At 45.5% G+C, this 13665-nt stretch overlaps 1 protein-coding gene across 7 annotated transcripts in view; it reads right to left on the minus strand.

Annotated features, from left to right (window-relative positions):
* BBX (BBX high mobility group box domain containing) overlaps nt 1-13665 on the minus strand; it is a 93206-nt gene that overhangs the window by 20468 nt on the left and 59073 nt on the right. For 6 of the 7 annotated variants that reach the window (XM_056556318.1, XM_056556316.1, XM_056556315.1 and 3 more), the window contains 2 exons: nt 12579-12668; nt 3400-3594 (listed from right to left, as the gene is read on the minus strand). In XM_056556318.1, coding sequence (XP_056412293.1) covers nt 3400-3594; nt 12579-12668 — 285 coding nt within the window. The remainder of the gene's footprint in view (nt 1-3399; nt 3595-12578; nt 12669-13665) is intronic. The other variant, XM_056556313.1, reaches the window with a different exon arrangement.

Below are 13665 nucleotides of genomic sequence, written 5' to 3' on the forward strand. Positions count from 1 at the left end.
AAAAAGCAGATTAAAAAAAAACTGAGTAGGAATAGAATTCTGAAGAAGAAAAAACATGGGCAACAAAGAAGATAAACCACAACTAAGCCTGCTTGTTCATGCTGAGCAGGAGGAGGCACCTGTTCATGTAGCATAGCTTGCAGCCAAAGGTTAGTTTCAGCTTTAACAGACATTGGTCCATTAACCCCTTAAGGACTCTGGGTTTTTCCGTTTTTGCACTTTAGTTTTTTCCTCCTCACCTTCTAAAAATCATAACCCTTTCAATTTTGCACCTACAAACTCATATGATGGCTTTATTTTTGTGCAACCAATTCTACTTTGTAATGACATCAGTCATTTTACCCAAAAATCTACGGCGAAACAAAAAAAAAAATCAGTGTGCGACAAAATTGTAAAAAAAAAAACAAAAAGCCACTTTGTAACTTTTAGGAACTTCCATTTCCATGCAGTGCATTTTTTGGGTAAAAATTACACCTTTTCTTTATTGTGTAGGTCCATACGATTTAAATGATACCCTACTTATAGGTTTGATTTTGTCGTACTTCTGGAAAAAATCATAACTACATGCATGAAAATGAATACAGTATGAAGGCTAATTTTTTGCGCCATGATCTGAACTTTCTATCGGTACCATTTTGTTTTGATCTGACTTTTTGATTGCTTTTTTTGATTGCACACAGTGATACCACATATGTTTATATTTATTTTTATTTACACAGTTTTTTTTTTATTGGAAAAGGGGGGGTGATTCAAACTTTTATCAGGAAAGGGGTTAAATCATCTTTATTAACTTTTGTTTTCACTTTTTTTTTTTTTTTTGCTATGTTATAGCTCCCATAGGGGGCTATAACATGCATTACACTGATTGCCCACACTGATCAATGATATGCCATAGCATAGCATTGATCAGTGTTTTCGGCACTCGATTGCTCCTGCCTGGACCTCAGGCACGGAGCAGTTAATCGGCGATCAGACAACGAGGAGGCAGATAGGGACCCTCCTTGTGTCCTTACAGCTGATCGGAACACCGCGGTTTCACTGCAGTGGTCCCAATCAGCCCAACTGAGATCCCGGGAGCGCTGCCGCGGGATCTGATTATCAGTAATGGCGGCCGGAGGTCCCTTTACCTGCTTCCAGCCATCTCCTCAGGTCTTCTGCTCTGGTCTGAGATCGAGCAGACCAGAGCAGAAGATCACCAATAATACTGATCAGTGCTATGTCCTATGCATACTGAACAGTATTAGCAATCAACTGATTGCTATTGATAGTCCCCTATGGGGACATAAAAAGTATTTTAAAAAATTGTCCCTTTTTCCCATTTTACCCCCAAAAAGCGTAAAAACTTTTTTTTATAAATATATTTGGTATTGCCGAGTGCGTAAATGTCCGAACTATCAAAATATAATGTTAATGATCCCGTACAGTGAACGGCTTAAACGTAGAAAATAAAAAAAAGTCCAAAAATGCTGCTTTTTTTGTCACATTTTATACCAAAAAAAATGTATAAAAAGTTTTACATATGCAAATGTACTATCGATAAAAAGTACAGATGATGGCACAAAAAAGGAGCCCTCATATCGCCCCATATACGGAAAAAGGAAAAAGTTATAGGTGGTCAAAATAGAGCGATTTTATATTACTGATTTTGTGCTAAAAGTTTGAGATTTGAGTTTGCGATACAATAATAAAAAAGTATCTAGCCATGGATATCATTTTAATTGTATTGACCCACAGAATAAAGAACACATGTCATTTTTACCATAAAGTGTACAGTGTGAAAACGAAACTCTCCAAAATTGTGGTTCTCATATAAATTTCCTCCCTAAATAAATAATTCTTTGGATTCGCCATACATTTTTTGGTAAAATTAGAGATTTCATTACAAAGTACAGTTGGTCACGCAAAAAATAAGCCCTTGTATTGGTCTGTAGATGGAAATATAAAAGAGTTATGGATTTTAGAATGCGAAGAGGAAAAAACAAAAATGCAAAAATGTTATTGGCCTGGTCCTTAAAGGGGTACTCCGGTGGTCAACGTGTTTTTCCATTTTTGACTTACCCTATTTGTTTTGTTTCATTTCTATTCTTGTTGTTTAGGCTACTCTATTTCCGTTCTTTGTTGTCTTTTTATCCCCCACTTTGTTTTCCTATCTTTGCTTCTATTTCCTGTTTCTTGCTGAGCTGAAAACTACAAATCCCAGCATGCCACATGCCTTGCTGGTTTGGGGCGGCTCCTTTTTTTTTTGGTTTGTTTGTTCCGCCCTTTACCCATCCTACTATTTTCCCGGTCAGCCCCCTTATACACAGCACACTAATATAATCAGCCCTGTTTGGGATACACTGGCATATACACACAAAAGGGACTACAACTGCCAGCATGTGTCATTCAGGAGTCTTCAGTCTGTGGTATAACACCAGCATGCTGCCTCTGTAGTCTCCTGGGGGTTGTAGTTCACCACACCTCTGTAGGGCATACACCAGTGTTTCCCAACCAGGGTGCCTCCAGGTGTTGCAAAACTACAACTCCCAGCATGCCCTGACAGCCTTTGGGCATGCTAGGAGTTTTAGTTTTGCAACAGCTGGAGGCACACTGGTTGGGAAACACTGGTGTAACATGATGTGTATGCTGAATAGGCTAGAACAGTGTTTCCCAACCAGTGTGCCTCCATCTGTTGCAAATATACAACTCCCAGCATGCCCAAAGTCTGTCAGGGCATGCTGGGAGTTGTAGTTTTGCAACAGCTGGAGGCACACTGGTTTGTAAACACTAGCATACACACACACAACAGAGACTACAACTCCCAGCATGTGTGATTCAGGAGTCCCCCCCTCCCCCTTCACATATAGAGATCATTCCCAGTATGAGATTTATTCCCCTGCAATCCATACATCCCCAGCCCGTGCACCTTGTCATCCTCCCCTTCTGATAACACTTATCTTCTCTGTGTTTCTTCTCCTGGGCAGACCTGCGCCCTTAGAATACAGAGCAGGGGGGAGGGGAGGTGAGGAGCTGTGTACTCAGCTGGATGAGATGAGGGGCGTGGCTTATTTTTCTCATGCAGACAGAGAAAAAAAAAAGCTGTGACATCTTGTCCACAACAGACTCAGAACTGTGGACAACGGTAAAAGAAAACCCTCTGAACTACAGAACTTCCTGCCCAACAAACAGGCAAGCAAAACACACACATGCTGCCAAAACATATAACACATGTATATTGCAAAAAAACTAAACTTACAAAGAAAATTTACCCCCGGAGTACCCCTTTAAGGGGTTAAGAAAGAAACATGGTGGGTGCCATTTATACTTTTTACTGCTTTAAATACATTTAACAGTATTGGATCAGAACCAGTACTACAACTGGATAAAGTAGTAATGAAACAGACAACATATCATTCTTACCCAAAACTGGACCCAACGAAGAAGGCTGACAGTCCAAGGATCTAACTAGGTGTGTAATTTTCGATTTTCTTGCCTTCCTTTTCTGACTTCCAACCAGGGGTTCCTGTACTGCGGTGGCATCTAGAATGGGAGGAACAGGATTGGAATTGCTCCTTGGAGAAGAATTATCGGTGGCATTCTTGTCTTCTGCTATGGCTAAACCAAAAACAAATTCCATACATTAACTAGAATGAACTATGAACAGTGAATACCTTTATGATACATTATAGAGAGGGGCTATCCACAGAGGGATTTTAATGCAGTTAGCACACACATAACACATAATAATGAAATTTGTAACAAACATACTTATACGTTTCCATAAGTTTTTACATAAAAAAAGTATTATGATTTTTTAAATGTAATTAAAAAATCATGAAAAAACTCTTGTTAGCCCTACAGTGCCATTTGTTTTATTCCAGCACAGCTGCATCTATGCTTTTCATCATACTAACCTGATCATGTGGTCACAAGTATGAATTAAAAAAATTTACTGTGCTTAGCCCCTTAAGGACTCAGCGTTTTTCAGTTTTTGCACTTTTGTTTTTATCTCCTTACCTTTGAAAAAACATAACCCTTTAAATTTTCCATCTAAAAATCCATATGATGACTTATTTTTTGCGCCACCAATTCTACTTTGTAATGACATTAGTAATTTTACCCAAAAATCTATGGCGAAACCAGAAAAAAAAATCATTTTGCCACAAAATTGAAGAAAAAACACCATTTTGTAACTTTTGGGGGCTTCCCTTTCTACGTAGTGCATTTTTCGGTAAAATTGACACCTTCTCTTTATTCTGTAGGTCCATACGGTTAAAATGATACCCTACTTATATAGGTTTGATTTTGTCTTACTTCTGGAAAAAATCATAACTACATGCGCGAAAATTAATATGTTTAAAAATGTTCTCTTCTGACCCCTATAACTTTTCTATTTTTCTGCGTACGGGGCGGTAGAGGGCTCATTTTTTGCGCTTTGATATGAAGTATTTATTGTTACATTTTGTTTTGATTTGACTTTTTGATCTCTTTTTATACATTTTTCATGATTTTGATTACGCTATTTTGGAGTTTTTTATACGTGTAGGCCATTGTCCGTGCGGTTTAATTAATGATATATTTTTATAGTTCCAACATTAACGCATGCGTCGATACCATATATGTTTATATTTCTTTTTATTTACATCAGGTTTTTTTTAAATGGGAAAAGGCGGTGATTCAAACTTTTTTATTAGGGAAGGGGTTAAATCATATTTATAAACTTTTTTTTTTACACTTTTTTTCTGTTGTAATGATATAGCTCCAACATTGATTGCCAGCACTGATCAATGCTATGCCATAACATTGCATTGATCTAAGTTATTGGTGGTGGATTGCTCAAGCCTGGATCTCAGGCTTGGAGCATTCAATCGCTGATCGGATGCGCAGGAGGCAGGCAAGGGACCCTCCTCATGCGTCCTAGCTGATCAGGAAACCGCGGTTTCACCACAGTGATCCTGATCAGCCCGACTGAGCTCCCGGGAATGCTTTTTTACTTTAGACGCGGCGATTAGCCACGGGTCCCTACCGTTAGCTGCCTGGACCGACCCTATATTTTGAGAGCGTTATATGATGAGAAAATGTGTAAAAAAAAAATGCTGTAAAAATTCTGTGTGACACAGCCTTAAGACTTCAAATAAAACACCTCAACTGTGTTAACAGATTAAAGCAAGTTTGCCTCATAGCAATATTTCTCTAAAAAACACACTTTAAAAAAGAAAACATATTAGGGGTAGGCTCAAACGTGCTGTATTTTGCACATATTTTTCTATGCTATCAATGGGTAGCATAATCAGCAGCAGAAAATATATGCTACATGTGACCCTATCCTAAAACTGGTGGCAGTCAGTTAAAGGGGTATTCCAGGCAAAAACATTTTATCCCCTATCCAAAGGATAAGGGGATAAGATGTCTGATCGCGGGGGGCCTGCTGCTGGGACCCCCCGTGATCTCCCTGCAGCACCCGCATTCAATGCAGGAGCTGCATCTCCAGTATCGGAACGGAGGGGGGTGTGGTGTGACGTCACGTACCCAGTCCCGGAAACTTTCCGAAACTGGAGACGCAGCTCCCGCATTGAATGTGGGTGCTACAGGGTCCCAGCAGCAGGCCCCCCGCGATCAGACATCTTATTCCCTATCCTTTGGATAGGGGATAAAATGTTTTTGCCCAAAAAACCCCTTTAAGCTAAGTTCACATCTAATTTGACACGATGTTTGAGTCCACTTAGATAAATGGACCAAATGAAGTTAAATGGAGTGTATACATTTTTCTTCTTTTTGTGGACTCTAATGTGGTCACTATTAGACTATGTTTGGCTCACTGAGCTCAATGCATGAAGTAGGTGCACAGCGGTTTTCTCTATCGGCTCCATTGGGGGACACAGACCTTGGGTATATTCTGCTGTCTCTAGGAGGCTTGAAACTATGGTAACCAAAAAGTCGGCTCCTCCCAGCAGGATATACCCGCCTCCAGGCCCTGAGGTAATCAGTTTCAGCTTGGTGTCTAAGGAGGATAGACACTGGTCTGGGATTCTCCTCAGACCAGGTCTTTTATTTTTTATTTTCCTAGTTAGGGAATGTGTTCTTTTATTCCTTTTTCTTTCCGTTTTCAGGTGGGGACTCAGGAACTGCGGTTCATTGTTTCCCCATTGCGAGAGGTGGCAGGCATCTTGGATGTACTGTTAACCCCCTCTCGCCAACAGCGCTTGGGGTTGTACCTCATGGGTCCGGGTCCCCCTACCTCCCTGTTCGCTTCGCTATGAGCTTGGCTTGCTGCAGGTGACAAAGCTGACTGAAGACTCCATGACTGAAGACTCCATGAGGTAAGTTCTTCAGACAAGGTGAGTATATCTCCCTCTCTCTACAGGTCCTGGATGAGCCCTTGCAACCTCTGGAGACCCCTGACTTGTGACCCACTCTTATGCTAGTTTTTGGGGTCTGCCTGGAGGGTATTGTTCCTTACTTATTCTATTATGGATGCCCCCTTTTTTTATGGGAAAAGGACTCTCTCTCTTAATTCATATGGGGAATGTACAGTGGTGCTTCAGGGTGGTGATTTTCCCTGCACTCCGGGCCAGGGATCACTATGCGCGTGGCTGCCGGCTTCAGCGGCACCAGCGTTTTTACTTTCTCTTCGGTGGCCGCGTGTGTGCGCTGGCCGCCGTCAGCCGTGAAACTGCCGGCGGGTTATCTCCGCCCGCTCCCTGCTCCCGACCTTTGCATATGCGATTCGCATGTGCGCTCGGGGCCGGGAGCGGGCGCCATTATAGGGGCTTCACAGTACGCACAGTTTAGCTCCGCCCACCACCTTGCACTGTTCTCCGGCACGAAAACTCTCTCCTATAAGCGCTTTGCGCGCGCTGAGAGAGGAGTTTCTCAACCAATCAGTGTGCCCTTATTCTCCGACTTGGCTCAGGTCTCCCACTCCGTGGTGACAGCCTTGGAAAGGTCCTCCCTCCTCCAGCCCTCCAGAGGGACCCGTTCCCCTACACCCTATGCTGACCGCGCTCGTAGCGTCATCGGGGTGTTTCTTCAGGGTCTTCCCCCTGAGTCTTCCGGCAGGCATGGACGCTCCACTCTGAGGAATCGCTCCCCTGCTCCAGCAGGTTGCAGGCGTCTCTCTTCCAGAGGACGCCCTCATGGTCGCCGCTCTGGCTCCCCAGGCCTCTCCCTCATCCAGGGCCGCCTCAACATGCTCCCATTCTCCTGGAGAAATTGCGGATGAAGTCTCCGATTCGGCATTTGATTCAGAGGACCGATCGGATATGGCTGACACAGTGAACTCATTGGTTTTGGCCATAAAAGACACCTTCCATCTAGAAGACCCAGGATCTTTGGACGTAGTTCCAGAAGTATCCTTTCATCGTGCCCGTCCAGCACCCAAGATGTTGGATGCTGGAATCCGCCTGGAGGCATCCTGACAAGAGGTTTCAGGAAGCAAAGAAGGTTCAGGCGCGGTATCCTTTCGCCAAGGACCTCATCTCAAAGTGGACTTCCCCTCCTTCGGTGGACCCGCCAGTCTCCCGCCTCTCTAAGGCTACGCCGCTGCCGGATGCGGCTGCCTTCAAGGATCCGGCAGGCAAAAAGGGTAGAGACCTTGGTAAAGTTTGCATTCGAAGCAGCGGGTTCCTCCCTGCTTCCCGCCTTTGCTTCTGCCTGGGTGTCGAAGGCACTCTCAGTTTGGTCCTCCCAACTCCGTCAAGGTGTTCTTTCTGGATCTCCTCCGGAGGAACTGTCTGACCTAGCGCTCCAGTGCTCCAAGGCTGGAGACTTTCTATGTTCTGCTTCCATGCAGTCAGCTCGCTGGTCTGCCTTTTTCGGTCCTTTCGGACTTTTGGTCCCAATAATGGGTCGGGGCAGGCGCCCTGGCGGGACAAAAAGGTTCCCTCCTTCCGGGCGTGCCCCTCTTGGAAATCAACATCGTCCCGGCCGTTTTGCAGCCAAGTCTGGCACCCTCAAACCTACTTCCGCATGAAGGGACGCCCACACCCGCAAAATTTTCTCGGGTGGGAGGTCGTCTTTTATTTTTCTGAGACGTCTGGGCGGCGCACATTCAAGACTCCTGGGTCAGGGACGTGGTGTCCAACGGATACCGGATCGAATTTGCTTCTCTTCCGGAGGATTAATTTTTTTCTGTCCCGGGCCCCCCGGTCCCCTTCACTAGCGAGGGAATTTCGGGGGAGGGGGGGGGGGCGGGGGGGTTCGGCGCTTCAGTCCCTTCTCATCCAGGGAGTCATTGTCCCGATCCCTCCCTGGGAGCGCTTTCAGGGTTTCTATTCCAAACTTTTCGTGGTTCCCAAGAAGGGCGGTTCTGTGCGGCCCATCATGGATCTCAAGCGTCTCAATCAACACCTTCTAATCCGCCATTTCCGAATGGAATCTCTCCGCTCAGTGGTGGCGTCTATGGATCAAGGGGAGTTTCTTTCCTCGGTGGACATCAAGGATGCCTACCTCCACGTTCCTATATTTCCCGGCCATCAGCGGTACCTCCGCTTTGCGGTTCCGGAAGGTCATTTTCAATTTGTGGCCCTCCCCTTCGGTCTGGCCACTGCTCCGCGGGTCTTTACCAAGGTCTTGGCACCCGTCATAGCCCTACTACGGTCGAGGGGTGTCTCAGTGATTCCTTACTTGGACGACCTCCTTATCAAGGCCTCCACCAGAGCCCAGGCTCTGGAGAATGTGAGCCTCACTCTTCAGACCTTATGTCGCTTTGGGTGGATGGTAAACCGAGACAAGTCTGTTCTCTCCCCCACCCAGTCTCTGGTCTTCTTGGGGCTTCAGTTCGACTCGGCCTCTGCTCGGATTCGCCTCCCGCGGAGTCCGCTCCCTCCGGATACCATCCCCGGTCTCCATCCGTACTTGCATGGAAGTCCTGGGTCGGATGGTGGCACCCATGGAGGCCGTACCCTTTGCCCAGTTTCATTACCGTCCTCTTGAGCTGGCGATTCTTGCCCGGTGGGACAGGTCTCCTCTCTCTCTCGATCACAAGATTGTTCTCCCTCTTCGAACCTGTCGGTCTCTGCGCTGGTGGCTCCGCTCCCCCCTTCTTCTTCAGGGGCGTTCATTCCTTCCCCTCCACTGGCAGGTGGTCACGACAGATGCCAGCCTGTCGGGCTGGGGGAGGGGGGTGTTTTCAGGGATCAGATGGTTCAAGGCCTCTGGTCTCCCCAAGAAGCCCTTCTTTCCATAAACATCCTGGAACTGAGGGTGATATATCTTTGTCTGAAGCATTGGGAGTCCCTGCTTCAGGGCCACCCTATCCTTGTCCAGTCGGACAACGCCACGGCTGTGGCGTACATCAATCGGCAAGGCCGCACTCGCAGCTCAGCAGCCATGTCCGAGGTGACAAAGATCCTCCTCTGGGCGGAACACGAAGTTCCGGCCATTTTGGCGATTCACATTCCAGGAGTGCTCAACTGGGAAGCGGATTTCCTCAGTCGGTCCTCAGCCGACCCCGGAGAGTGGTCTCTTCTTCCGGAGGTGTTTGCACAGATCTGCGACCTCTGGGGGACCCCAGACGTGGATCTCTTCGCGTCTCGACATAACCGGAAAATTCCGACGTTTGTGTCAAAGTCCAGGGACCCCCTGGCTCTAGCCGTGGATGCCCTAGTAATTCCTTGGTCGGGCTTTGTCCTGCCCTATCTGTTCCCTCCCCTCCCCCTCCTTCCCAGGGTTCTGAGGAAGCTCAAGGCGGAAGGAGTCCCCGCCATTCTGGTGGCTCCAGACTGGCCCCGAAGGGCATGGTACGCCGACGTGGTCTGGCTTCTGGACGACGTTCCGTTCCGTCTTCCACTTCGTCCAGACCTACTGTCACAGGGTCCCCTTTGCCACCCCAATTTACAATCGCTGCATTTAACGGCGTGGCGGTTCAGACCGCGGTTCTAAGGGCCCGCGGTTTCCCTTCCCAGGTAATTTGCACCATGCTCAGGGCTCGCAAGCACTCCTCTGCGAAAATTTACTTACTTTCGTTGGTGCGAAACTCGGTCTTACTTTCGTTGGTGCGAAACTCAGACCTTTTCTCCAGTTACCGTTTCCGTTCCCCGTCTCCTCTCCTTTTTTTCAGTCGGGGTTGGAACAAGGGCTGGCTCTCAGCTCCCTTAAGGGTCAGGTTTTGGCCCTTTCCATTCTCTTTCAGCGTCCTCTTGCTTCCAATTCGCATGTCCGGACCTTCCTTCAGGGCGTGGCACACGCTGTCCCTCCTCACTGGTCTCCTTCTCCCCCTTGGGACTTGAACTTAGTTCTAGGCGCTCTCCAAGACGCACCTTTTGAGCCTCTTAGGGAGGTTCACCTTCGCCTCCTATCCTGGACGGTGGCTTTTCTTATAGCCATTACTTCCATTAGGAGAGTATCTGAACTGGCAGCTCTCTTCTGCCGTTCTCCTTTCCTGATAATTCATCAGGACAAGGTTGTTTTCCGGCCAGATCCGTCCTTCTTACCTAAGGTTGTTTCGGCTTTTCATCTCAACAAGGACATCGTCCTTCCGTCCTTTTGTCCTGCTCCTTCTCATCCCAGGGAGCGCTTACTCCACAAATTGGATGTGGTACAGGCTGTTCGGACTTATCTTTCTGTCACCTCTTCCTTTCGTCAGTGCAATTCTTTTTTTCGTCCTTACGGAAGGTCGTCGAAAGGGACAGCCTGCTTCCAAGGCCACCATTTCTTGGTGGATCCAATGTGCTATTTCGGAAGCTTACCGCTGCAAAGGGAAGATCCCATCCTTCAGGGTTTTGGCTCATTCCACCCGTTCTGTGGGGGCATCCTGGTCTCTCCGAAACAAGGCCTCGGCCACGCAGATCTGTAAAGCGGCCACCTGGTCGTCTTTGCACACTTTTTCGAGATTCTACCAGGTTCATACTTTCACATCGGCTGATGCTAGTCTGGGCCGTAAAGTGTTGCAGGCGGCGGTGGTACAGCCGGCGGCCTGACCTTTTTTCTCTGCCCACCCAAGGGACAGCTTTGGTACGTCCCAAGGTCTGTGTCCCCCAATGGAGCCGATAGAGAAAAAAAGATTTTTTATACTTACAGTTAAATCTCTTTCTCGTAGGATCCATTGGGGGACACAGCTCCCGCCCTTTTCTGGGGTTCCTATTCGGTTATCTGTCCGAGGGAGTATTCAGTTAATTTTTCTTCTGGTTCTCGGACAGTTCATGGTTTTTTCCTTGGACCTGTCGGTCTCCTCCTATTGCTCTGGGACTAAAACTGATTAGCTCAGTGGCCTGGAGGCGGGTATATCCTGCTGGGAGGAGCCGACATTTTGGTTACCATAGTGTCAAGCCTCCTAGAGACAGCAGCATATACCCAAGGTCCGTGTCCCCCAATGGATCCTTCGAGAAAGAGATTTTACTGTAAGTATAAAAAATCTCCTTTTTGGTGTCATACCCTTCTGACGGTTTTCCAAAGTATACTACAAATGTAGCGTTACATACCCTGACTCCTATTGATTGTTGCTGAGAGTTTGGTAAAAATAACAAATAAATTATCTTTAACTTGCCCGTTTCCCTGCAGCTCCCCTGCAACAACTTTCAGCCCCAAGCTGGGTGCTACTTCTCTGATTCAGGCAGACCCCCACTGTGCCAGCGGTTGGCAGAGTGGGAGAGTCCTGTTGAAAAGACATATCTTGGAAATGGCAAAAAGTGAAGTGGAGGATCAAAAGTTTCAAGAACGGGAGCTGCGGCAGGACCACAGAGGGCGACTGGTGAGTAAAATTGATTTTTTATTTTTACAGAACCCCCACAAAATGTTTAGGATACTGTAATATTCCTTCAAATACATTAAACATGCCATTTAAGCACTTTAGATGGTTAGATATTACAAATTATTTTTTCACACTGAACTAATACAAAATCCAGGTTAAATACTGACGAATGGGAATGTCTTTAAAGGGGTATTCCAGCTTTATACATCTTATCCCCTATCCAAAGGTATTCTGTGTCGGACACTGCCTCCGAGACGGGGACGTGATGTCATGGCCACACCAGGGCGTGACGTCACATCCCCATCTCAGAGGCACCGTCCGGCACAGAATGCCGGGGGCTGCGCCGAGATCGCAGGGATGCCCATTGGCGGGACTCCTGCGATCATCAAAGATCTTATTCCATATCCTTTGGATAGGGGATAAGATATATAAAGCCGGAATACCCTTTAAAAGGGGTACTCTGCTGGAAAACATTTTCTTTTAAATCAACTGGTGCCAGAAAGTTGAACAGATTTGTAAATTTCTTCTACTAAATTTTTTTTAATCCTTCCAGTACTTATCAGCTGCTGTATACTACAGAGGAAATCCTTTCCTTTTTGAATTTCCATTTTGCCTGACCACAGTGCTCTCTGCTGACACCTATGTATGTCTCAAGAACTGCCCAGAGTAGGAGAAAATCTCCATAGCAAGCATATCCCGATCTGGTCAGTTCCTGACATGGAAAGAGGTGTCAGCAGAGAGCACTGTGGTCAGACAGAAAGGAAATTAAAAAATAAAAGAACTTCCTCTGTAGTATACAGCAGCTGATAAGTACTGGAAGAATTAAGATTTACAAATTTAATTTACAAATTTGTTTAACTTTCTGGCAGCAGTTGATTTAAAAGACAGCTGCTGTACATAGAATACATACCTTTATCGAATGTGCTTTGTTTATCCTTTTTATGCTTGTATTTGCTTACAATTTTGTGAAACAGATTTTTCTTCTGCGACAGAACAGCACCTGTCATAAAAATACAACACAAGATCACAGTCAATAGTGCAAGATGCTAGAAATAATAGAGAAACATTTTTAGAATATGTGTCTCATTTTATTGCTGCTTTATTCATTGTTTCATATTTTTTCTCTTGTACTTCTTATGTTAGCATAGGTAGTGTTTGTGGTTATATTGTATGGGCCCTTTTTTTCCCCACATTCTAATGAAATAGAGATGGGGCTTTCCACCTTTGCGGGATACCTTATTATGGATCACCACATGGTTTCCTTCTCTGTAGTAGATTCTTAAGTTCTACGTTCACATATAAACAAAAAGTCTTTTATATCGTTTACTTATTTCTGGTGATTCTTTTAAGAGTCCTTTTTTTCTTGATGTTTTTAATCAAGTTAGAAACAAACATATTTGACACCTATTGTTACACGTTGGAAATTCAGGCCAAGATTTACATGCGGACCTGTATATTCAGACACAATCTACTGTATACATGTGTGTTTCCCATTGACGTCCATGTTAAAAAAAAGTATGCGGTTGCAATACGGTTTTTAACCCGGAGACAAAACCGTGGTCAACCACGGTTTTGAGTATGGGAAAAAAACGTATTGCAAGCAAACCGTACGCAACCGGATGCATACAGTTTTCAATACAGTTCCATACGTTTTCTATAATGAAAACGTATACGGGAACCATACTTGAAAAACGTGGTGTGAACCCACCCTTACAGAAAAGCTGTGGACCTTCTAGCTCTAACAAACTTCAATGGAGCTAGTCCACGATAGAAACCTTCAGTTTCTGTCACTGTGTGAACATATGTATACTGTATGTTAAATGTATTTGATGACAATGCAATGATGTGGTTTAAATATTTATTTTTATGATACAGGTGACATATTTAACTAGATGGCACACAGCTGCATATGTCAGGAGCATATAGCTGCAGTTTCCACTGAATACAAACAAAAAATGAGCTCCTAATAAGTATGAGAAACAGAAGCAGGAATAAAT

The sequence above is a fragment of the Hyla sarda genome, chromosome 2, assembly GCF_029499605.1.
Source record: "Hyla sarda isolate aHylSar1 chromosome 2, aHylSar1.hap1, whole genome shotgun sequence".
Taxonomy (NCBI): domain Eukaryota; kingdom Metazoa; phylum Chordata; class Amphibia; order Anura; family Hylidae; genus Hyla; species Hyla sarda.